Source organism: Pleurodeles waltl, chromosome 3_1 (genome assembly GCF_031143425.1).
Source record: "Pleurodeles waltl isolate 20211129_DDA chromosome 3_1, aPleWal1.hap1.20221129, whole genome shotgun sequence".
NCBI classification, from domain to species: Eukaryota; Metazoa; Chordata; class Amphibia; order Caudata; family Salamandridae; genus Pleurodeles; species Pleurodeles waltl.
Window position 1 is genome coordinate 794,947,928 of NC_090440.1, and position 22,535 is coordinate 794,970,462.

Consider the following 22,535-nt stretch of genomic DNA (forward strand, 5'->3'; position numbering starts at 1 on the left):
AAAGCCCATAGGTGGCTAAACTGAACAAAACATACCATGTGCTACTGGTGAACATTGAGCAACTAATATGCGCAGTGGTGAAACACAAAGTCATTGGTCAAAACAAACTCCATCAAATGGCAGTACAACGTTCTAAAGGGTTCCTACCTAACCCTACATCTGAGAGCCTAGTGGTTGTAGCCCTCAGCCTGGCCCAAACTAAGGGATTAGCCCAGCCCCCTGCCTTAATAGAATAGTAGGGCTCTGCCTGTTGTTGACAATCCTCTCGGGAAGCTGAGAAGTCAGCACCAGCAAGGCTCTCTGTCGTGTGGTACGCATCCCAGGATGATCATGACGGGAATGCTGTTGTCCCCCTTGGGTCAATGTGTAGTTTATATAATAACCCATGCCTTGTTTTGGACACAGTTTTGATGTAATGCTGTGTCTTTGAGATAGAAGCTGTCTCCTGGACTGGCAACATGATTTAGCATATCACGTACTGCATGTAGCAGCCTTGGACAAAAGTACAGATTATACGTGGTGCAAAGGCTGATTAAATGTGCAGCATGATCCCTGCCTTCCTAGAACGAAGCGGCTGATAAAATGTGTAAAAGCCTTCGCTAAAAGCAGCTTTGTTCAATCATGAATAAAAGCGTGTATAGAAGTAAATAAGGCGCAAGCTGTGAAACTAAGCTAAGACAGGGGTGCCCAACCTGAAAACTAAAAGAATCTTCACAACAATCTCACACCAGAAAGAATCCCTTAATTCGTCCTTCACCTTCGAGACCTGCTTCATCGATAGTTCCCTTTTATTTTATTTCCACTATATGAGTGTACGAATCAAAACCGGATAGACAAGTTACATCAATCCCTGCCTCTTCTGAGGCCATACCAGGCTCAGTACTCTTTGAAACTTTTTTCAGGTCTTTTATGTGCCCATCATCAGTGCAGAAGCACTCCACGGAATTTCCCAACCTTTTGTCTGTCACAATTCTCACTTTTGCGGTATCTCCGATTTTGGATTGAAAGAACTCTGTTCCATGTTAATCCTTCCTAACCATCTACTACAACCTGTCCCTTCATCACCATCCAAAACCTTTGCGAATGACGACTTCACCACTTTTTGTCTTATATTAAGCCATAAGCTTTCAAACTTTCTTTATATCATATCTGCGATGGTGCTCATAAAATTCCCTATCGCCTTATTCAAATTGAATCTATTTTTTCCCCCATGGTCTGCTCCTCATTAATATCCAACATCTTCCAATTTGACTGACAATCCGAAATTGCAAATAACATGCAATCAGTAGGCTACAAAAATGACTCCCAACTGTCATAGAAAAGCCCTGTATAGCTGTTTTCATTCCCAAACATCTAAAGTGGCTGAAACATGCGTGGGACATCACAAACTTCCCTTCTTGAAATCTTTAATCTAATGGACCCACTGAGAATTAACACAGGCTTTCCAGCGTGTCCTCCTGCCTTTGCACGTCCCGCAAAGTTGTTGGATGTTCTTTCCTCCATAGCAAAGGACGCAATCAACAATGCTGTGATTCTCACTCCTCTCGCGCCGACCTCTCGCGAGCAGAAGAATCAACACCATTCCGAACGGCTCTCGTACTGAACCAGTCAAACACAAACAAAGCCCAATCCAACTGTCCCCACGTTATCCAACCAGTAATGGAGCAGTAAATGATAAACAGCATTTACTCTGCAGCAGATCATGACGATTCTAATATAGTTCAAGAATATACCAAGCTACATTTCGGCCTCCTACAACGATAGATTAATAGTAAAAAATGTTCTAGCCTACGCGTCAAGAATTTTCAATTCTATTAAGGACACAGAGGCAAGGATTATGCTTTCTCTTTACTGATCCAAACAGCAGCCAATCAAATTACAATGAATGAAAAAACTACACATCCCAGGATGCCTATCTCACAGTAACATGGTCCAATCCCCAACTCCAAACTTTGTTCATAAATATCCTGACCCACAATGTCACTTCCTCTTTCTTTGATAAAGTCAGATAATGTCAATATACGAAACGAAACTTCTTACAGAGTCGTAGGATCAATGAGCCTGGAAAATCAAAATGAAACGTCAATAGAGCTCAACAGGAGCCCAAACCTGCAGAGAAAAAACTCCAAGGATAAGAAATCGCATAAAGGAATCCTCATCATCAAGAAGAGATGAAATTCAGGACGTCTTCTGATAAGGACCTATAAATATAATAACAGAAAAAGGTAGATAATACCCTGCTGATTGAACACTGTTCATAATACTGATAATCATTTCATATAAGCAAAACGGGTGGGTAACATATATTAACAAAATACAATCAAATTACAACAAATCTTTTGAGCAAAGAATACACTACCTTCCCATGGGCGGGATAATCCTTGCCTCCGTGTCCTTAATAGAATTGAAAATTCTTGACGCGTAAGCTAGAATTTTTTTAATTCTATGTCAGGACCGGAGGCTCAGATTATGCTCGTTTAAAGCTGTTCCATTACCACAGTAGCCACGTCTACCACAGGTTTGTAGTAGAACTTATGAAAAGTGAACTCCAAAGACCAATCAGCAGCCTTCATAATGTCTTCTAGACGAGATCCTAAAGCATATGACTTGGAGGCCATGGCCCCTCTAGCAGAATGAGCCCCCAATTGATTGGTATCTATACCCGCTTCATTCATTAACCATCTCATCCATCTAGATAAAGTGGCTGACGTAACAGGTTTGAAAGGTTTTTGCAAATAAATCAATAATTGACCATTAATATCTTGTCTAAATTCTTCTGTAACTACTTCATACTCCTTTAAACATTGAACTACACATAATTTCGAATTATCTGGATACATTGGATATGATACTGACCTGCATTTCGTTTTTGTCCTTCTGGTAATAGAAAAGGTAACTCCTTTGGGGGAATACACCCTACCAGCTAAGTCCAAAGCTTTAACATCTGAAACCCTCTTACAAGAATTCAGACATAATAACATGGTCAGCTTGGCTGAAATCTGTTTGTGAGACAAATATCTATTGACAGGCCAAGAATCAAAAAATTTCAAAATAATGTTAACATCCCACAACACTGAGTACTTTGCTTGAGGTGGCTTAGATACACGGATACCCTTCAACAATTTACAGATTATAGGATGTTCCCCAACAGGTTTACCATCTATATGAATATGGCCTGCTGAGATGGCTGATCTGAAATTGATTGTCCGATAAGCCACACCTGAGCCTGCTAATTCCACTAAGAAATTAACAATCAGCTCAATATGTGCTTCCACTAGATTGACACCTCTTTCATCACACCAACTATTCCATCAGCGCCAGGCTGAGGAATATCTTTTGTGAGTGCTACAGGCCCAAGCCTATTTAATGAAGTCCGCAGCTTGCTGCGAAATGCCTGGGGTACTCCATCTTGTCCTGAAATCATCCAGGCCAACAGAGTCAACTTCCCTGATAAGATCATTGGATGTTGAAGGCCATCCGGATTCAACAGAAGATTCCAACGAGGAGGAATGAGAAGCAGAGAGGCACAAGCTAACTGTAGAGCTATTGGAAACTAAGGTTGAGCTCTCCAAAATGGCGTCACCAGAACAACTTCTGCCTTCTGTCTCCGCACCTGGGACAGTAACCTGGCAATCATCAGAAAAGGAGGAAAAGCATACCCTCGAAACTGAGACCAATCTTGGAGAAAGGCATCTGTCTTCAGTGCCAAAGGGTCTGGACACCAACTGTAAAATTTTGTAATCTGGAAGTTGAGACGAGAAGCAAAAAGTTCTTCGCAAGCGCCCCACTCCCTGATTATCTGAGAGAAAATCACTGGATCCAGTTTCCAGTCGCTGGAATCTGTCAGATACCTGGAATTCCAATCCATTATTGTGTTCTGGTCTCCCGGGAGGTACTCCGCCAGGACAACTAGGCAATGAGTCAGACAATAATGCCAAAAATCCTTGGCAATTTCTGCCAAAATCCTGGATTTCGTCCCCCCTAGCTTGTTGACATATCTCACTGCTGAGATATTGTCCATCCGTAACAAAATGCAGCAATCTGTCTTCTGCGTGGAAAGACTCCTTATGGCAAAAGAGCCCGCTAGAAGTTCCAGACAGTTGATGTGTAGAGTCTGTTCCCATTCTGACCATCGACCCCTGTCACTGGAGAGTTGCAACGGGCTCTCCAACCCCAACGACTGGCATCAGACTCGATCTCCACTTCTGGTTAAGACCCGAAAATAGCTCTGCCGTTCTAGGCTTCCATGTGCTGGAGCCACCACTGAATCTCCGACTTCACTTCGATCAGTTAATGGAATCTGCCCCGAATAACTCAGACCCTGCCGAAGAAGTCTGATTTTGAGTCTCTGCAGAGCACGATAGTGTAAAGGGGCTGGGAAGATCGCCTGAATAGACAAGGCTAGTAGTCCCACTACTCTGACAATGGTCCTCAAAGATACAGTCAGGCTGGCAAGGACAGACCTCAGTTCCCTCTTGATGCTACAAATTTTCTGAGAGGGGAGAATAAGTTGACATAGGACTGAGTCTATCTGGAATCCCAGGAATTCTATTACCTGAGTCGGTTTCAATAATGACTTCTGCACATTGATCAAGAAACCTAAATCCTGCAAAAGGTTCATGGTCCAATTTAAATGCATTAGAAGGGATTGGGGAGTCTGAGCCATCAGTAAAACATCGTCCAGATATATGATCAATCGGACTCCCTTCGATCTCAGCCATTCCATCACTGGTCTCAATAGCTTCGTGAAGGACCAGGGGGCTGACGAGAGGCCAAACGGAAGAGCAAAAAACTCTAGACAGTGGTCTTTCCACAGGAATTGCAGAAATCTCCTGTGTGGAGGAAAAATTGGAATTGAAAGATATGCGTCTTTCAGGTCTAAGCGGATCATCCAATTTCCTTTTAATAGAATATCCCTTAACTAGTGGATCCCTTAGATCTTGAAGTGTCTGTACAGGATCCAATAGTTGAAATCCTTTAGATTCAAGACTAGACGATGACCTCCCCCTTTTTTTGTCTACTACAAATATGGGGCTGAGGAAACCGGAAGGATGAGGGGATGAAAACTGTACTGCACCTTTGTCCAGTAATGCTTGAACCTCTTTGTCTATAAAATTTTGATGTGCAAGGGAAAAACATATCAGGAGAGGAGGGCTTAGTTGTTTGGGAGTACCGAGAAACTCCAGTTGAAAGCCCAAAACCTCCTGGAAAATCCAAGGATCCCCAGAAATCTTTTTCCAATTTTCTAAAAACAATCCCACTCTGGCCCCAAGAATCACTTGGGAGAATGGAATAATGCTCACCTGAGTAACTTGTGTCTTGTATTGCTCCTTGTTATCCCCTGCGGGGACCTCTGCCCAATCTAGGACGACCTCCTCTGGAGCGCGTAGGGTAGAAGGTGGAATCTTGCTCTCCATACCAACCCCCTCTCCCTCTGGGGTAGTAGTTGTGAGGACCATTGAAAGTTCCTCAGCCGGGCATGCGTCCTCCACAAGGACCGGCCCTGACAAAAAGGCCACATCTAAACACTTTCTTAAGTGACATTTGGGCCTTGTCCAAGGAAGAAAAAGTGGAGCAAAACTTAGCCAACTCTTTTTAATAAAAGAAGACCCAAAAAGAAAACCATTGGCAGAAGGGCCTGCTTCAGAAGAAGCCAAATCAGACAGTTTAGGGTCAATGCGCATCAGAATGGACTTCCTGCGTTCTGATGAAATAGTGCAGTTAGTGTTGCCAAGCGGGCAAATGGCTCTCTGGGCCCAGCCAGTCAAGTCAGTACATCCATGTCCACAGGGGTTTCTGACTCTTTAGCAATAAAGGCCATCTCAAGAATTTTTGTCAAAGGACCAGTCAAGTCCAGAAGCTTGTCTTGGCAACTACGCCACAACCTATCCAAACCCTTTTTTGGGTCTTTAGCAAATTTTCTCATGAACGTGACCATAGTAGGCTCAATCTCAGGGGTATCGGAGACCTTACCCTCTAGATCTGGTCTAGGGCATTCCGCCCCAAGGCGTGACCGTACCTCTTTGTCGAAGCTTCTTCTAATATTGGACTGGACATATTGTGCCACCTCAGTAGAAGGTATCCAATTGGAAGCTCTGGGGTGCACAATCTCAGTAGGATCAAAATCCAACACAGGAAAAGAACTTTCTTTTGGTTTTTTTGCTGGGACCCGGACCATCCGAATCATCTGAGTCATTAGATGATTAATCATTATCCAAGGAGGTCGGGGAAAAAGAAGTATCCTTTTTAGAACTATAATTGTGTTCAGCCCCACGTTTTTTGCGCAATTTGTCAAAAGCGTCAGCGTGTAAATCTCCAGCACCTGCATTAGAGCTTTCTAAATTCTTTGATTTTGATTTTGATTTTACTTTTGTCCCTTCGGGTTGTGATTGTTGTCCTTGAAGCCAACCCTGGGAACGGGTGTAGTCAAAAAGCTGACCTGAAAAAGGTCCTAAGGCTCTCACAAGGGCATCATTAACAGATTGTTGAACCCTAGTATAAAGGGCTTCCACAAGGTTAACCTCCAGTTGGTTACCTATCTCTTCAGGGTAATAGCCTGCATCTTGATCACTCCACTGAGCCATGATAATGTAAGAAAACAGAAAAAATGTAATCTTTTCTGTATAAATCTGTTTAGAACAATAGGGGGAGTGAAAAAAACCCTAACAGGCAACAATAAAGCCCAATAGAGTGTGGAGGGAGCTGCCTGTGAAGCACTCTATGCAAAGCCTTTTTAATTTTACAGCCCACGTTATTTTTTGTATAACTAGGCGTCAGGGAGCAATGAGGGACAGAAAAAATGTGTTCCCGGCACAGCGCGAGTCTAAAAACACGAGCCGATCTCTCAGAAGAAGGGAAACAGACGATCGGCTCATGTCCGACGTGCGAGGGCGCGAAGTGTAGAAAAGAAAAAAGGTCTACATGCACAGCACGTAGTCAGCTCCCGCTCCACAATAAACAGGGCAGAAAAAACAGCAAAAGCCGAGACAACACAGCGCTTGGAGCGCTGAATAAGTACACAATAAGCGAGCGGAATTGCGTCGCCAATTAAAACCTAAACACCGTAAATACACATACCAAGTACATATAATGCCGTAGAGAATAAGAAGAAAAGGTACTTAACTGCTGCGGAGCAGCAAAGAAAGAGGAAGTGACATCGTGGGTCAGGATATTTATGGACAAAGATCAGAGTTGGGGATTGGACCTTGTGACTGTGGGTTAGGCATCCTGGGATGTGTAGTTTTTTCATTTATTGCAATTTGATTGGCTGCTGTTTGGATCAGTAAAGAGAGCGATAGCATAATCTGAGCCTGCGGTCCTGACATAGAATTATAAACTCTCTTGTTACACTGAGCCAATTCATAATTAAGGTTAAATATTCATTCATACAACTTACTGTATAAAGACAATCCCAGTCACAGAATTCCAAAACCAAGCACGTTCATCTATCTTGCATACCAAACCAGCAAAAGTACTTGTCTTGTGTGCAGCAGCAATAAAAGGATGAGGATTGCATTTTCTGGGTTTTAAGAATGTTTTAGAATGGTGGTTAAAGTTCTAAATTCTTTCTTTTGTTGCTGCTGTGAGTAGAAGCAATAGAGGATATTTCATAATGTTAGCCTTTGCGGCTTGGAATAAAATCTGATTGTCATCTTAAATATCGGTCTGGATTTTATAGCCAGCAAATTCTCGGACCCAGAATGGGCAAGCTAATTCATTGTAGTGAGGTTAGAAGTGTTGCTGAAATACAGAAAGACCTCCAAATATTGCAGTGGGAAGTGGGAGGAGAGGGCTGCTTCTTGAAATTTGGAATAGTGTCCTACTTGTGTGTATTTTCCTGAAAATGCCAGGCATACAGTTCTTATTCTGATACTTTACACAACATTTCAGATCTGTTGAATGTAATGCCACAAAAGGTGATATCTATGGTGCCCTTTTAATTATTTAAGCTAATAAATGGGGTATAATGATTTTACACAGAGATGTTGTAGATTAGGTGAGTTTTTTTGGACTCAGTTTCAGGTTTCGGGCAATCTGCATGAAATTGTATTCTTTTCTATGAAAAGGTTATACTCTATCCCCAAGACTTTGTGTAAAGTATTCCTATAGATCAGTGAGCTCTCAGTCTGGTGCAAAGCGGCCATTACTTTATGGGACGTGTGGTTTGGTGCTGTCCCCAGACATTTATAGAGAGATATTTTTCTTCAGATGAGCAAGGAGAATCACCCCTACCACTCTACCTTTGATGCTGTGATGTCCCACTAATGTTTACAACTAGTCTTAACACATCATGATTATAAGTTTTTATTTTCTTTGTAATGGCTTATATGATGATTGTGAGTCACTGGATAAAAGCAATACCTTACCTCTGATAAAACCAAGAGGAATGTCTGCAATTTGGAGATCTTAAGCAATAATATGCTACAGATATGTATTTAGGCACAGGTTGGACCATATTTACTACCAAAACATCAATCCTTAAATCCAGTTGTCCTGCAGACCTTTATGGTAATTCTCCAACATCATATGCTCTCACTCATAACATGCTGCCCTTCTTACACTTAAAATTACATTTCCTGGAATTATATTCGGAAAGAAAAAGCTCTTTACTAATTTATCTGCCCTTAATTTATTTTTCATCTTTTGCAGAAAAAGCTGTTTATTTCAATAAAAATAGCTTGCCAGGCTTCAAAGTTGCTAAAGTAGTGGGTCATTACCTAGCCGCAATTTATAGCTACATCAAATTGTTAGTGGTCACTCTCTTGTTGGAAAAAATCTCATCAACTAGATTCTAAAACTGTAGTATCTCAAATTGATCCATGTGTGCTTAGTCCGCGCTTTCAAAACCAAAAGACCACACCTCATCGAGCGCTGTTGATGCACTATAGGAGAACTAATTTAGTGAAATGATCAGCTTTGCAGTAGTGGTCCAATAGACTTTTAAAAAACAAAATCCATTTTCAATTAAGTTCCGGTCATTAAAATCAAAGAGACAACCATTCTCTTGGCGTGGAGTTTTGCAAAGGAATACAGCACCTCACCATATTCAGTAAAAAATAAATAATGCCTCTATTCCAAAATGTAATTTAAACATGCAGCAGACAGTATAAGGCTGCATCAACTCACATTGCCCTCCACAGCCTCCACATATGTTTCAGGCTAGGCCTGGTCCTTCCTCAGGCTGTCACTTAGTACAAACAAATGGCAAAAAAAGGGGAGTGAGCATTCAACTCATCCCCTATATCTACGGAACCATAACCCTCGACGAAAAACAGTTATCCTGACCAAATTATACTACGCATTCAGGCGTTAAAATATTGAAAATAATTGAGTCAGTGATCAAAGCATTCGCTTAGCTGCAATTGCTTAAATGCTTCTCAGATCATGCAATTACAACTTTCAAAAAAGAAAGTACTGGTTCTTCCGCCTGTCTTGAGCGCATTGAACCCCAAAATTGACTTTATCCAAGGACACCTTAAGAAGCAAGGCTTCTGAAATGAGTTGGTTTGTCAATACAGTTTTGAGATGTCCTAGTGTCTTTGAGGAGAAACTTGTGCACAAGCCGTGCCTGTCTTTTTGCCACCTAGAATATGGCAAAATGTTTGAAGTTGGGGCTCTATTTACAAAGCTCAAGCTGCATGGGGCCAAACCCCATTGATTACCCAGATGCAGGATGTCCTTACCTTTACAAGAATTGGGCAACCACTATTAATTGCTAGGTCTCTGTAACTGGGCTCAGAAGGTCTGGTATTTAAGGTGGGAAAGTGTGTTCCACCTAAAGGCATGCAAACAATCATTTTGAATTTGGCTCATGAAGGACATCCTTGTATGTCATCTATGAAAAGGTATATACGTACTTCTTTTGGTGGCCGGGAATGGATAAGATGGCAGAGAGGACTGTCAGGGAGTGTTGCGTGTTTGTGAGTGCTGAAAAGATGTTGAGGACAGTGCCAGCTCCTTTACGTCTAGTTCAATAGCCTGATTCTCCATGGCAAAAATTGGGCTTTGATATTTCTAGTCCGTTCCCATTCTTGCCTTACGAAGCTCAGTTTGCTTTGGTTTTAGTGGACTGTCATTCCAAGTGGCCAGAAGTGAAACTGGTACCTCAAGTCACGTCGGCCGTTGTCAATTAGTTTTTTAAAGAGGTGTTTGCTAAAGAAGGGTATCCAGAGTTTCTTGTGTCGTACAACGGAGTCCAATTGGTGTCGAAGGAGATGCAAAGATTCCTCAAGTATTGCAACATTAAACATATAACCACCTCATTATATGAAACGCAAGAGAATGGTCCGGTTGAGAGGTTCAATCGAGTTCTTAAGGAATGCATTTGTTGGGTACAGGGTTTTGGAGGATCTTGGAAGGAGGAGGGGAGAGAAAAACTATGGTATTACCGTATCACTCCCTACAGCACCACCGGTGTCAGCCCATTTAAGCTTTTGAGGGGTAGAGATCCTGTGTCCAAACTTTGTCCCTGGTGGTTTAAAAAAAAAAAAAACATAGTAAAGGGTCTGATGGCGTTAATGTGGAAGAAATAAGAGAATATGTGAAGGTGAAACAGGAGAAGAGTAAGGAAGTGTATGACAGGAAGTGGAGAATGAAAGAGCCAAAGCTTGTTGTAGGAGATTGGGTCAGAGTGAGGAAACCAGGTCTGATAAAGAAAATTAGACCAAGAATTGGTAAACCTGTGAAGGTGGTAAAAGTGTTTAAAAAGAAAGTAGTTACACAAGATGGCAGAGTTTGGAATGTGAATAAACTGGCTGAGTGTAATCCTGGACATGGTGATGCATTGAGTGGAAATGTTGATGTTTCTAGACCAATAGCGCATGAGAGACTAGTGAAACCTGTTTGTGAGGATATAAGTGTGCAGGGTACAAAAAGTAGGGTTGATGGGAGCGAGATTACTGAGTATGTTGATCGTAGAGAGAGTGATGAGGAGAATAGTATGAAAGAATGTCTGAAGGAAGATCCCATAGCCTCGAGAGTGAAGTTTGAGGGGCGTTCAATACAAGTGTCTTCTCAGTTAGTGGACTTTGTGTGAATGTGTATATCAGTGCACTTTTTTTCTTCATCTCAAGAAATTTACACTTTAGGATATTTATTTTTGTTTTTTATGTTTTTCTTTTTTATTTTATTAAGGGGGGGAGATGTGTTGTGTTTAGGTAATGTAATTGTTGGTGTCCTCTTTAAGGAACCATTATGGGGAAAATTAGAATGCCGGGGGAAAAAAAGAATGTAGTGGAGGAAGCACGGAGGCGGCATTTGAAGGACGCATAGACGGGAGTTGGACATGTCCGTTTCAGATGGAATAAAAGCTGTTTAATTTTACTGAGCCCTGCGTGAAGATCCTTACCCCTATGTTCCGCTTCGGTCCATGGTCTCACAGAGATCCTGGCACAGTAGGGCCACATCAAGGCCAACTACCCCTATTTTATTCTCTAATGCAGCCTTAAACTCCTGAATGCCCTGCAGGATAACTGATGTGTTGTCTCCATTCAGTGGGGTTGCAGCTCCGTGTTCACCACTGGGGGCTCCCCCCGGTGCTGTATTCTTGGCCTATGCCTGTGGGGCCCTGTCGCGGCCCATCCTGCCTGGGCCAGTAGCTCCGACTGTATGTGAGTTGTGTTGGTACAGATAAGGGCCCAAAGCCACTCCACTACCTATCCGCCCTTTGCGGGACATCACCGCTGCCCAAAGGAGGGCTTCCAACCCACTTGCCCAGTGGGACCCACTAGGGCGGCACAAGCAGTTGGACCTACACAGCTGAACTGTGGTCTCTTCTCACCACAGGCCTCAACACCGCTCACCTGGATATAACTCTGTGGGTCCGGACTAAGGCGAGAGGCCAACTCCTTGCGTAAGTCCTGGGCCCAACAGTGCCCCCCGGGTACCTGGCCTCAACACTTCTGGAGGCCCTGTCATCAGGGCAGGATGGGTGCTGGAAGGAGCGAGGGTGAAAACTGTGGGCCCCTCACTGACCCACTCTCCTACCAGGAGGGGTGCACGCTGTCCTCTAATCCCCTTGAGCCCCTCTACAACACTGCTGCATTGCACGATGGCCAGGCCCAGTGCAGCTCCCCCACCCTGGGAGGCTGCACCCACCCAACCTCATTCTTGCGCTCTGCAGCACTGCTCCACCTCATTCTCCTGGCACTGGGTGTGCACGCTGGGACTCCAGCCTCTTATAGCAAGTCTTGCGCTCTTCCTGCCCAGCCTCTGCGGGGGCGAGCTCTTGATTATGGAGGCTGCAGCGATCACAGTGTACAGGGTGCACTAAGGCCCGCTCGTCAGTCCACGGCTGCCATTTGGCTCAGCTGCCCTCTGGCATGACTGCTTGGGTCCCACTCATGCCTCAAGCCTTGAAAGTAGCATTCTACAGGCACCTCCTGCTCGGTTAGGTAACCCATCAGGCCTGTGCTGACCCAACACACCAGCACCCAGTAGAGTGGTCCAGCAGCAGCATCAGACAGGAGCTCTGTAGAGCATGTTTCCCATCTTGGCCACCCCTCCACCCCACCCGGCTCATTGTTTTTAAATGCACTAGTGGTTTGTATGCCCCTGAAGCTGTTGTTATTTGACTTGCATACTCAGTGACTCAATAGGAAAAGTTCCTGAAAAATTACTCTTTTAGGATGGGTGTACAAATCTTTGTCTTTTGAATCTTTGACAGAACATTAGGTCCTTGAGGAGACACTGGTCCTTGGTATCCACAGACAGTACTGTCGAAAGTTAGAAAAACATTCTTGGTCAAAGAAAAAGATTGAAAATATGGGAACGTTTCCAGTGTGACAGTATGCAAGGGCTAAGTGTTGTGTTGGGCAAGTACAGTCGAACTTGTGCCAATTTACTTCACAGGGGTGTGCTTTGAGTCCACACATGTAACATTCATTCCAAAGCAATACATGTAGAAGAGCCTCCAAGTAAAGGAGGACCACGTTTTGAAGAGCTTAAGCGGATGGCTGAAGTTGGATGTTTGGTATTTTTACCGAATTTCTGCAGGAAATAGGAAAATGGTTTGCTTTGGGAAATCAAAGTCCAAATGCAGGGAGCCATTGCTGTAAGCAAGTTGTGTGACGCAATCTATTAGATCCCTTGCTTTTATGGTACTTTAAGGTGTAGAAATGGTTAAAGTTATCGTTGTGTGTGTTGTGCATCTATTTTGCTCTATTTTGACAGGAGTATGTCTGTGACGATTAGTCCTTGTGGTCCTCTGACTATGATCTAGGGGGTAATGGTATGGAAAGACCCAGCTAAATGCTGCTTTACCACGAGAGTGGTAGGGGTAGATATTAATGTGTTTTCCGCTGACATGATGCATATGAATGAAAATATGAGTAATCTCAGATTTGGATGAGTTATCGTCCCCTTTTAAAAGCAATTAAGTCCAATACTTTTCTCTACATAGTTTGTGTATTTCATGAAATAGTTTCTCTTGTCGCATACATCTATCAGCTCATCCTGCTGTTTAAGTGCATTGCTTAAAAGTAAGACACTCCACTGAGTGAAGGTTATCATTAAGATTTTAGAGCAGCATCTCAAAAGACTTTGAATGCTCTCCATTAAAAGGAGCCAGGTCCCTGTAATCTTTTCCTTTGCTAATGCATCACATGTCCCATAAATGACACCACCAATGTGGTGAGAATATCTTCCCTAACCTGCCTCATTTTTCACACCTTTTTCGTCTTTTTTTTAAAATCCTTGGATAAAAGATTGGCAATAAGAATTGAATCATGTGTTCTGAAAATAACCTGAACTCTTTAATGCTGCTACTAGTGAAAAGAAAATAATAAAGCCTGTATTGGAAATCAGAAGTGAAAGACAATATCATTGATACAGCAAATAATAAGTGGATGTCCAATCTAAATGCTTTCTGGTCATTAAGGCAAGTCTTGTCAAAGCCCAGAGAGGCAAAACCAGTTGTTAGGTGAGTTGTCTACCTAAAGTAGAGTGGTGACTGGCCACTAAAGTAAATGATGCACGTCTGTGAATGGTATGATACTAACTGTGTATCTCTTTATGGCGATTTTGGTTATTATTGTGCTCCTTCTACTGCTGGGCTGCAGTTACAGAGACTGCAACCGTATCTGCAATCTCACACTAGATACACTGTGCTTCTGATGTCTAATCTCCATTCTTAAGTCAAATGTCCTGTCATTAATGTTACGTGAGGTGTTGCATGCTGTGTGCTATGTACCCGAACTGGTGAAGAGGTTGAAGTGGTTTCACTTTATTATCTGACGTGCACACCTTATTTTAACCTAATACAAAAGCTTTACATTTGTAAGACTTAAACTTTTAAGAACTTGCTAAATGTTTACCTAATTGTACTTGGGATTTTGTGGGGAGAGCAAAACCATTATTTTCACAGCAGATACATTTTTTTAAAGGCTTGGATCCATCTCAACAAATTGATCCATAAAATATGTTTTTTAGGTCGAGCATAGCAGAGCACAAGCGCTGCTTTTCTGGCGTGTTGGTATATATCTGGGCTTTTAACCACGCCCACCTCACGACCATCACCATCACTCGTTCATGGGCTTGCCCTTCAAAAATCCCTTCTTTTAGTTGGTAACTGCTTTACGTCTGTCCCTTCTTCGGGTGGTTTTGTTACCACCTTGGTCATCGACCCTGTTACATGGATAATTGCACTTTTGCCGATAAATTTGACTGCGAGCAAACTTCTTTTTCCTTTTGTCCCTCCCTTTTGTGCTCTTGGCGGCATTTGAATCGGCTTGCTTATTTCCACTGTTTTACCTTTTATTTTCAGTTTGTGTGGCAAGAAAAGACCAGTTGGGAATTTACAACGCTAGTAGCTCTAACTTGAGCAAACGTGTGACCCATTGCATTGCAAATGCTTGTTGTAGTTTCACTTACAATTAACTATATTTCTGAATTTGTATTTTAGCTGTAATTGCTGAATGTAATAGTAGCAGTTGTAATTTATTAAAGAGCTATTTGAGAGACCCTATTTCAAATTACAGACAGACATAATTTATGCAGTGTATAAGCTTGCCAATGCAAGTAGGCACATCCAGTAGATATGATTATAAACCAAACTTTTGCATTTTTGTTTACAATGTGTTTTATATATTTTTGTTGTAATTTTTTAAAATCCTCTGTGTTTTATTGGAATTTATTTACATTTCTTTATTAATATTGTGCAGAACTCTATTCGACACACCCTATCCACGCGTGATATCTTTGTTCGAGAAACAGGAGAGAATGAAAAGGTTACCTTTTGGACACTAAAAACACATTCGGATTCAAATCTTTCGCAAATTGTAAGTCTAGAAAAAAATCAGCCTTCTATCACTGTGCTATGCTTTATAAAAGTATTACAAACAATTCTGTATTTTATCTGAAGGTTGGTGATGCAAGCCCTGGATCCATGACAGGCTGTCCTTTTAAACGTGAATATAGGTTTTTGGCTAATAGAACCAATATGGGTGTCCATCAGGGCTGTGTGGTTAGATTTTGGTCTGCACTTCATAATATTTAGAATCAAGTACAAGTAGCATGTCTTCTGATTTTAATATTTATGGGGGATCATTCCAGGGGCCATCACTTTTTCTAAACTCTCATCCACTACGATTTTTCAGACCCTAGAACCTTCAAAGCTATTGAAAATGATTGTTCAATATCCAGGAGGCAAGTGAACTGGAAACAATTTTAGGGATTATCTTTTAGTTCCAAAGCTTCATTTTCTTGTTGTTGTGTAACAAATCTTGTAGTAATAATCCTTTGTTTTACCATGGGCGAGTGTGTGCCACATGGCCAAAAGAGGGCACTGAAGTTGCAAGATGTCTCATTACAACTCAAAGTATGGCAGTTCTAATAAATAGTCTGGCCACATAACAATAACTACTTATGAAAAGGCATCCCCTTTCCCCATTTCTTTTACAAATAGGTATACCAAGGTATTGGGCAGTATTAAATACGTTTATAGCTCCTTGTTCTGAATGACCCTAAGCATCATTACCTTGATTGGAAAAGATCAACTTTGCTTCGAGCAGAAGAGACTAAATCGGGTGAAAAAGCAGATATTGTACAACACTGTAACCTAAATATACACGCAAGGCCGGGTTCCCCCACGCAAGTATGCTAGACCCGTGTCGTAAGTTCACACTTTGTACGTACAATATTTATTTCTAATGTAAAGCCAACCATGAATTGTCATGTTGTCTCCTCAGAGGTACGGCTAATTTGTTTAGCTACCCCTAAGTTGTTTAATGATTTTACAGTGTCTTGCATCCAATAATTATTGTGCGTCTATATTTTTTTTTAAAGTATAGTTTTTCCACTGAGTAAAACACAAATATGTTATGACATATTCTGACAAGAGTATATCTAAAACTGTCTCCCTGTGTGCAGGTAGGTTTTAACTGTTGCATTTTCTTTAAAAATTAGAAGAGGTTCATGTATTTCTGTAATGTGCATGGCAGAATAAATCCATCATTCCTAACATGTTAAGTTGTTTTTAACTTTTCCAGTGACACACTGCACCATTATGTTTTGTATTTGTCTTTGCATGTTTGTTTTGGCAGTAATTGTTTGCAACGTGGGTCCTAGTGCTTTGTTTTAAAAAGTTTATTTTCAGGGTGATCAAAAATTGTATTTCTGAAATTTCCACTACTGCTCACTTTTTAGGTCTTGCCTAGGATAAGGGGCTAAGAGCCTGAGCATTGCTTATCAGTCATTAGCTTCATTGTCATATTTGCTGCCTCTTAATTGGCCAGCGCATGCCAGTTCACTTCCTCTTCTTTAGTGTGGTGCATGAACCAAGTACTGATTGCTTCATTTTGATCAGTGTCCATCTCCTGCTCGCACTGTGATTGAGGTACTATGTTTTCTTTCTTCTCCAGTTGGTTGTCATCGTTTTCCCTGTTGCCTTTTCACTCCCACTACCCCTTGCTCCTGTTGCTGTTCATATTGCTTCTGTTATTGTTCGTGTTGCTTCTCTTGTTGTCCATCCACCCACGTTGCTTCTGTTTCTGTCCAGTTTGTTACTGCTATTATCTTTGTTGGTACTGCTTTTGTCCATGCTGCTGCTGCTGTTTTCCACACTGCTTCTACTGTTGTCCATGTGCTTATGCTGTTGTTCGTGTTGCATCTTCCCTTCAACCCACCCATTGTCCATTTTGTTTCTTACCTCCCACCCACCTGTTGTCTGTCTTGCTTCTTATCTCCCATGCTCCTGTCATCAGTCTTGATTCTTTTGTTGTCCGTCTTGCTTCTTATTTGTCCGCCTTGCTTCTTCCCTCCCACCCGCCCATTGTCCTTGTTGCTTCTTCCCTCCCACCCGCCCTTTGTCCTGGTTGCTTCTTCCCTCCCACCCGCCCTTTGTCCTGGTTGCTTCTTCCCTCCCTCCCGCCCTTTGTCCTTGTTGCTTCTTCCCTCCCACCCGCCCTTTGTCCTAGTTGCTTCTTCCCTCCCACCCGCCCTTTGTCCTAGTTGCTGCTTCCCTCCCACCCGCCCTTTGTCCTAGTTGCTTCTTCCCTCCCACCCGCCCTTTGTCCTAGTTGCTTCTTCCCTCCCACCCGCCCTTTGTCCTAGTTGCTTCTTCCCTCCCACCCGCCCTTTGTCCTACTTGCTTCTTCCCTCCCACTAGGGAAACAACCCATCCCACCCGCCCTTTGTCATCTTTGCTTCTTCCTTCCCACCCCTCCAACCCGCCCTTTGTCATCTTTGCTTCTTCCCTCCCACTCGCCCTTTGTCATCTTTGCTTCTTCCCTCCCACCCGCCCTTTGTCATCTTTGCTTCTTCCCTCCCACTCGCCCATTATACTTCTTGCTTCTACCCTCCCACCCACCCTTTGTCCTTCTTGCTTCTTCCCTCCCACCCACCCTTTGTCCTTCTTGCTTCTTCCCTCCCACCCACCCTTTGTCCTTCTTGCTTCTTCAATCCCACCAACCCTTTTTCCTTCTTGCTTCTTCCCTCCCACCCACCCCTTGTCCGTGGTGCTTCTACCCTCTCTTTGTCCATGGTGCTTCTTCCCGTCCACCTGCCCTTTGTCCCTGGTGCTTCTGCCCACCCACCTTCCCCTTGTTCATGATGCATCTGACTGCCCCTTGTCCATGGTGTTTCTTCCCAACCACTGGCCCCTTGCCTGTGGTGGTGCTTGTCACCCACGCCCCTTGCCCGTGGTGCTTCTTGCCACTTACCCGGCCCTTGCCCGTGGTGCTTCTTGCCACCTACCCTCCCTTTGCCTGTGGTGCTTCTTCCAAACCAGCTACCTGCGCTTTGCCCATGGTGCTTCTTCCCACTCACTCGCCATTCAATCCATGGTACTTCTAAGAAACCCATCGCCATTTATACCATTGTGCTTCATTCCACTTCCCCGCCCTTTGCCCATGGTGCTTCTATATTGCCCATGGTGCTTCTACCCACCCACTCTGCCCTTTGCCCATGGTGCTTCTTCGCCTATGCCCATGGTACTACTTTCCTCCCCACCCACCCGCCCTTTGCCTATGGTGCTATTTTCCCACCCACCCGCCCTTTGCCTATGGTGCTATTTTACGCCTATGGTGCTATTTTCCCACCCACCCGCCCTTTGCCCATGGAGCTATTTTCCCACCCACCCGCCCTTTGCCCATGGTGCTATTTTCCCACCCACCCGCCCTTTGCCCATGGTGCTATTTTCCCACCTGGTGCTATTTTCCCACCGACCCGCCCTTTGTCCATGGTGCTATTTTCACACCCACCCGCCCTTTGCCCATGGTGTTATTTTCCCACCCACCCGCCCTTTGCCCATGGTGTTATTTTCCCACCCACCCGCCCTTTGCCCATGGTGCTATTTTCCCACCCACCCGCCCTTTGCCCATGGTGCTATTTTCCCACCCACCCGCCCTTTGCCCATGGTGCTATTTTACCACCCACCTGCCCTTTGCCCATGGTGTTAATTTGCCCATGGTGCTATTTTGGAACCCACCCACCCTTTGCCCATGGTGCTATTTTCCCACCCACCCGCCCTTTGCCCATGGTGCTATTTTCCCACCCACCCGCCCTTTGCCCATGGTGCTATTTTCCCACCCACCCGCCCTTTGCCCATGGTGCTATTTTCCCACCCACCCGCCCTTTGCCCATGGTGCTATTTTCCCACCCACCCGCCCTTTACCCATGGTGCTACTTTCCCACCCACCCGCCCTTTACCCATGGTGCTACTTTCCCACCCACCCGCCCTTTACCCATGGTGCTACTTTCCCACCCACCCGCCCTTTACCCATGGTGCTACTTTCCCACCCACCCGCCCTTTACCCATGGTGCTACTTTCCCACCCACCCGCCCTTTACCCATGGTGCTACTTAACCCACCTGCCCTTTACCCACAGTGCTACTTTCCCAACCACCCACCCACCATTTGCCCAAGGTGCTACTTTCCCAACCACCCACCCACCATTTGCCCATGGTGCTACTTTGCCACCTCCCGGCCATTTGCCCATGCTGCTACTTTGCCACCTCCCGGCCATTTGTCCATGGTGCTACTTTGCCACCTCCCGGCCATTTGCCTATGGTGCTACTTTGCCACCTCCCGGCCATTTGCCTATGGTGCTATTTTCCCACCCACCCGCCCTTTGCCCATGGTGCTATTTTCCCACCCACCCGCCCTTTGCCCATGGTGCTATTTTCCCACCCACCCGCCCTTTGCCCATGGTGCTATTTTCCCACCCACCCGCCCTTTGCCCAAGTGGCTATTTTCCCACCCACCCGCCCTTTGCCCATGGTGCTATTTTCCCACCCACCCGCCCTTTGCCCATGGTGCTATTTTCCCACCCACCCGCCCTTTACCCATGGTGCTACTTTCCCACCCACCCGCCCTTTACCCATGGTGCTACTTTCCCTCCCACCCGCCCTTTACCCATGGTGCTACTTTCCCACCCACCCACCCTTTACCCATGGTGCTACTTTCCCACCCACCCGCCCTTTACCCATGGTGCTACTTAACCCACCTGCCCTTTACCCACAGTGCTACTTTCCCAACCACCCACCCACCATTTGCCCAAGGTGCTACTTTCCCAACCACCCACCCACCATTTGCCCATGGTGCTACTTTGCCACCTCCCGGCCATTTGCCCATGGTGCTACTTTGCCACCTCCCGGCCATTTGCCCATGGTGCTACTTTGCCACCTCCCGGCCATTTGCCTATGGTGCTACTTTGCCACCTCCCGGCCATTTGCCTATGGTGCTACTTTATTTGCGCATAGTGCTACTTTACCACCCATCCGGCCTTTGCCCATGGTGCTACTTACCCACCCACCCTTTGCTCATGGGGCTTCTTCCCCACCCACTCGCCTTTTGCCCATTGTGCTTCTCCCCCAACCATCCGTCCTTTGTCCATGATGTTTCTATACCCATGGTGCTTCTTCCCATTAAAATCCACCCGCCCTTTGCCCGTGGTGCTTCTACTGCCCGTGGTTCTTCTTCGCACCCATCCTTTGCTCGTTTTGTTTCTCATGTCCGTGTCGGTTCTATCATGTCCATGTCATTTATAATTTGTCACCCGCCCACCCACCCCATGTCAGTCTTGTTTCCAAATGTCAGTGTTGCTTTACCGACCTACTCGCCCTATTTGTGTCGCTTCTACCCACTAATTCACCCAATGTCCGTGTCGCTTCTATACACCCACCAGCCCCATGACTGTGTCCCTTCTACCCACCTGCCCCATGTCTGTGTTGCTTCTACCCTCCCACCCACCCTGTGTCCGTGTTGCTTCTACCCTCCCACCCACCCTGTGTCCGTGTTGCTTCTAAATATGTGTGTGTTGCTTTTATCCACCTACCCTCCCTATTTCCATCTTGCTTCTACCCACCCGCCATATGTCTGTGTTGTTTCTACCCACCCACCAGCCCTATGTCCGTCTTGCTTCTACCCTCCCAGCCGCCCTATGTCTGTTGCTTCTACCCACTCACTCGCCCTATGTCCGTGTTGCTTCTAAATGTCCGTGTTGCTTCTACCCACCCACCCGATGTCCATGTTGCTTCTAGCCACACACCGCCCTATCTCTGTGTTGCTTCTATCCACCTCCCCAGCCTGTGACCGTCTTGCTTCTACCCACAGCCCTATGTCAATGTTCCTTTTATCCAGCCACCTGCCCTATGTCCATGTTGCTTCTACCTTCCCTATGTTCGTGTTCTACCCCCCTACACTCCCTATGTCTGTGTTGCTTCTACCCACCTGATGTCTGTTGCTTCTAAAAATGTCTGTGTTGCTTCTTCCCATCCGCACAATGTCTGTGTTGCTTCTGACCACCCACCCGCCCCATGTCTGTGCTGCTTCTACCCACCCACCCTATGTCCATGTTGCTTTTACCCACCATATGTCCGTGTTGCTTCTACCTACCCACCCACCCCATGTCCGTGTTGCTTCTAATTGTCCTTGTTGCTTCTAAATGTCTGTGTTGCTTCTACTCATCCCCCGCCCTCTGTCTGTGTTGCTTCTTCCCACACACCCACCCTATGTCTGTTGATTCTAGCCCAACCACCCACCCTCTCTGTGTTGCTCTGTCTGTGTTGCTTCTACACACTCATCTGCCCTATGTCTGTGTTGCTTCTGTGTGTTGCTTCTACCCACTCATCTGCCCTATGTCTGTGTTGCTTCTGTGTATTGCTTCGATCCACCCACCCTATGTCTGTGTTAATTCTAATGTCTTTGTTGCTTCTATCCACCCACCCTCCCCATGTCCGTGTTGCTTCTAACCACCCACCCTCCCCATGTCCGTGTTGCTTCTAACCACCCACCCGCCCCATGTCCGTGTTGCTTCTAAACAACCCACCCACCCCATGTCCATGTTGCTTCTAATTGTTTGTGTTGCTTCTAAATGTCTGTGTTGCTTCTAAATACCCACCCACCCGCCGTATGTCTGTGTTGCTTCTAGCTACCCACCCTCTGTGTTGCTCTGTCTGTGTTGCTTCTACCCACTCATCTGCCCTATGTCTGTGTTACTTCTAATGTCTGTATGCCTTCTGTGAGCACCCATGTCCATGTTGCTTCTACCTACCCTCCCCATGTCCGTGTTGCCTCTAACCACCCACCCTCCCCATGTCAGTGTTGCTTCTAACCACCTAGCACCTCTGGGAATGGGGAATATGCAGCATTTTGGATTGGTTTGCGCTATAGAAAAGCCATATATGTGTGTATATATATATATATCAGTGGCTGCACGGGCTGTCAGTGCTGCCACGGTAGAGGCGCCATTGTCGTTCCTTCTGTGAGATTTTGCATGCCTCCTGCCCATGTTGTGGGTCAGTGAAAGGTGGCCAAGAATTTTCACTTCCATCAAGCCAAAAAGTTTGGTTTGCCAGTGTTTTTTCATATAGTGCCACTAGCTAGGATTAACGTCACAGCAGGACGAAACCGAAATAAACTACTACTAAGATAAATATCTTTATTGTATGCACCTTTTTCAATTTATTTTCTTGGGATGGAAACCTCCTTCTAGGTTGTTCCTGCTCCGTGACCTTATTCATCTTCTAAGCACTGCTTTATGGGAGCTACTATTCCGTACAAATAACGAACATGAGCTGCTTTAACAGGGTGTAGGTCCC

At 44.8% G+C, this 22,535-nt stretch overlaps 1 protein-coding gene across 1 annotated transcript in view; it reads left to right on the top strand.

The window, feature by feature from the left end:
• The window catches only part of LOC138283541 (forkhead box protein M1-like), a 135,795-nt gene that overhangs the window by 90,890 nt on the left and 22,370 nt on the right, over positions 1-22,535 (top strand). Inside the window, exon 5 of the mRNA XM_069221481.1 lies at positions 15,159-15,275. Coding sequence (XP_069077582.1) covers positions 15,159-15,275 — 117 coding nt within the window. The remainder of the gene's footprint in view (positions 1-15,158; positions 15,276-22,535) is intronic.